Source organism: Rutidosis leptorrhynchoides, chromosome 2, assembly GCF_046630445.1.
Source record: "Rutidosis leptorrhynchoides isolate AG116_Rl617_1_P2 chromosome 2, CSIRO_AGI_Rlap_v1, whole genome shotgun sequence".
Taxonomy (NCBI): Eukaryota; Viridiplantae; Streptophyta; class Magnoliopsida; order Asterales; family Asteraceae; genus Rutidosis; species Rutidosis leptorrhynchoides.
Window position 1 is genome coordinate 581,700,104 of NC_092334.1, and position 1,867 is coordinate 581,701,970.

At 34.9% G+C, this 1,867-nt stretch overlaps 1 protein-coding gene across 1 annotated transcript; it reads right to left on the bottom strand.

Moving 5' to 3' along the window:
- Positions 1 to 1,165: 1,165 nt before the first annotated feature.
- On the bottom strand, positions 1,166 to 1,618 carry LOC139889864 (uncharacterized). Its single transcript, XM_071872782.1, has one exon. It carries the CDS (start codon positions 1,616 to 1,618, stop codon positions 1,166 to 1,168), a length of 453 nt encoding a protein of 150 aa, XP_071728883.1.
- Positions 1,619 to 1,867: the final 249 nt, after the last annotated feature.

Here is a 1,867-nt window from a genome sequence, read left to right on the forward strand (position 1 = left end):
GTGCATTTTTTGGCCAAAAAGTGCTATCTGACTCTAACTGGACAGTGTCAGTTTCTGACATTTTTTAACCCAAAATGTCAGTTTTCAGTGTCAGTTTTAGTAAGGTCCACTAATTTTTTATTTTTGCATTTTTTTTATAGAATTTAATACATTATTTAATATTTGAAATAATAAGATATTCATTAATAATTAAAAAAATACAAACAATTAAATAAAATAAGTAATAAAAAATTTACAATCTAAAATAATAATAAAATTAAAGATCACATAATTCAAGATTAATTCGTAGGTCGAAATGACGTTGGAAGATTCCTAATATGTTCGGTTAAATCTTCGATCAGTTGGTCGTGCACCGCCCTATTCCTTATTTCTCTTGTGAAAATGTCTTGATCACGTCATCTATTCCTTACTCGTTGGGCACAATTTGCTCTTTCCTCGGTTATAAATCTTTCTTCCCATTTACATAGCGCAAAATCATTGTCTTCTAAAATCATATTATGTAAAATGAGACAACATTCCATTGCTCTTCGCATCTTGTTTATTTTCAATGTCCGTGAAGGTTGACTTAAAATATGAAATCGCCCTTGAAGAACACCAAATGCCCTCTCTATGTCCTTTTGTGTACTTGCTTGAAATCTTGTGAACTTATTCTTCTCTATGTCCTTTTATGTACTTGCTTGAAATCTTGTGAACTTATTCTTTGGTTCATTTATGGGGCACGACATTCCTTTGATCAGTGTCACCCAATTGGGATATATACCATCGGCAAGGTAATAACCTTTGGTGTATTGATGACCATTAACCTCAAATGGTGCAGATGGAGCTGTTCCATTCTTTAGTGCATCAAAAATTGGTGACTGATTCAAAACATTGATATCATTGTTGGAACCTGCCATCCCGAAAAATGCATGTCAAATCCACAAGTCATATGAAGCCACCGCTTCAAGCATAATCATCGATTTCTTGTGATCACCCCTAGTGTATTGTCATTTATAAGCGACGGGACAATTTTTCCATTCCCAATGCATGCAATTGATACTACCGAGCATACCCTTGAATCCATGCTTCTCCTCGTGTGCACTATATAATCGTGCAACATCAATTGTTGTAGGAGATCTCATGTATCGACTTATATATAAATCAATAATACATTTACAAAAGTAGCCTAAACATAATACTGATGTTTGCTCATATGTAAATATTCATCGAGAGCATTAGGGCTCAATCCATAAGCTAAATGACGTATAGCCGAAGTACACTTTTGTAAAGTAGTAAACGACTGCCTACCAAGTGCATCATTCCTTTCTCTAAAAAAATCAAAATGTTCAGGAATATAATTACCAATTAATGTAGTTATACCTTGAGCTATACGGAGAAATAAATTTATGGGCATTCGAAACCGCCTTTTAAATTTCTTAGCCGGATAAATTGGTGCGTCAGCAAAGTAATCGTTCCAAAGACGTTGCACTGCTGACTCTCGATCTCTCGGAATGTATCCGCGAACTCTAGGAATACGAGAAACGGACTCGACTTCGCACTCTTCGTCCAATTCTTGAATAAGCTGGATAACACGAACATCCTCCGAATCGGAATCGGAAGCTAGTAAATATGATACCATAATTATTTTGAGTAAAATGTATAAATATTGAGAGAAAGTTAATGTTTTTTGTTGTGTAAAAATGAATTATAAGTGTTGTATTTATAATTGAAATAAAAAATTAAAAAAAATAAAAGAACGACTATAAAGCCGTTGGACAACGGCTAGTACACGTGGCCTAATCAAACACCGACACCTGACTTTTTTCCCGTTGGAGTCCCAACTAACGCCCCTTCGTGATGAAAACTAACGGCCGTCAGTTTTCGTCAG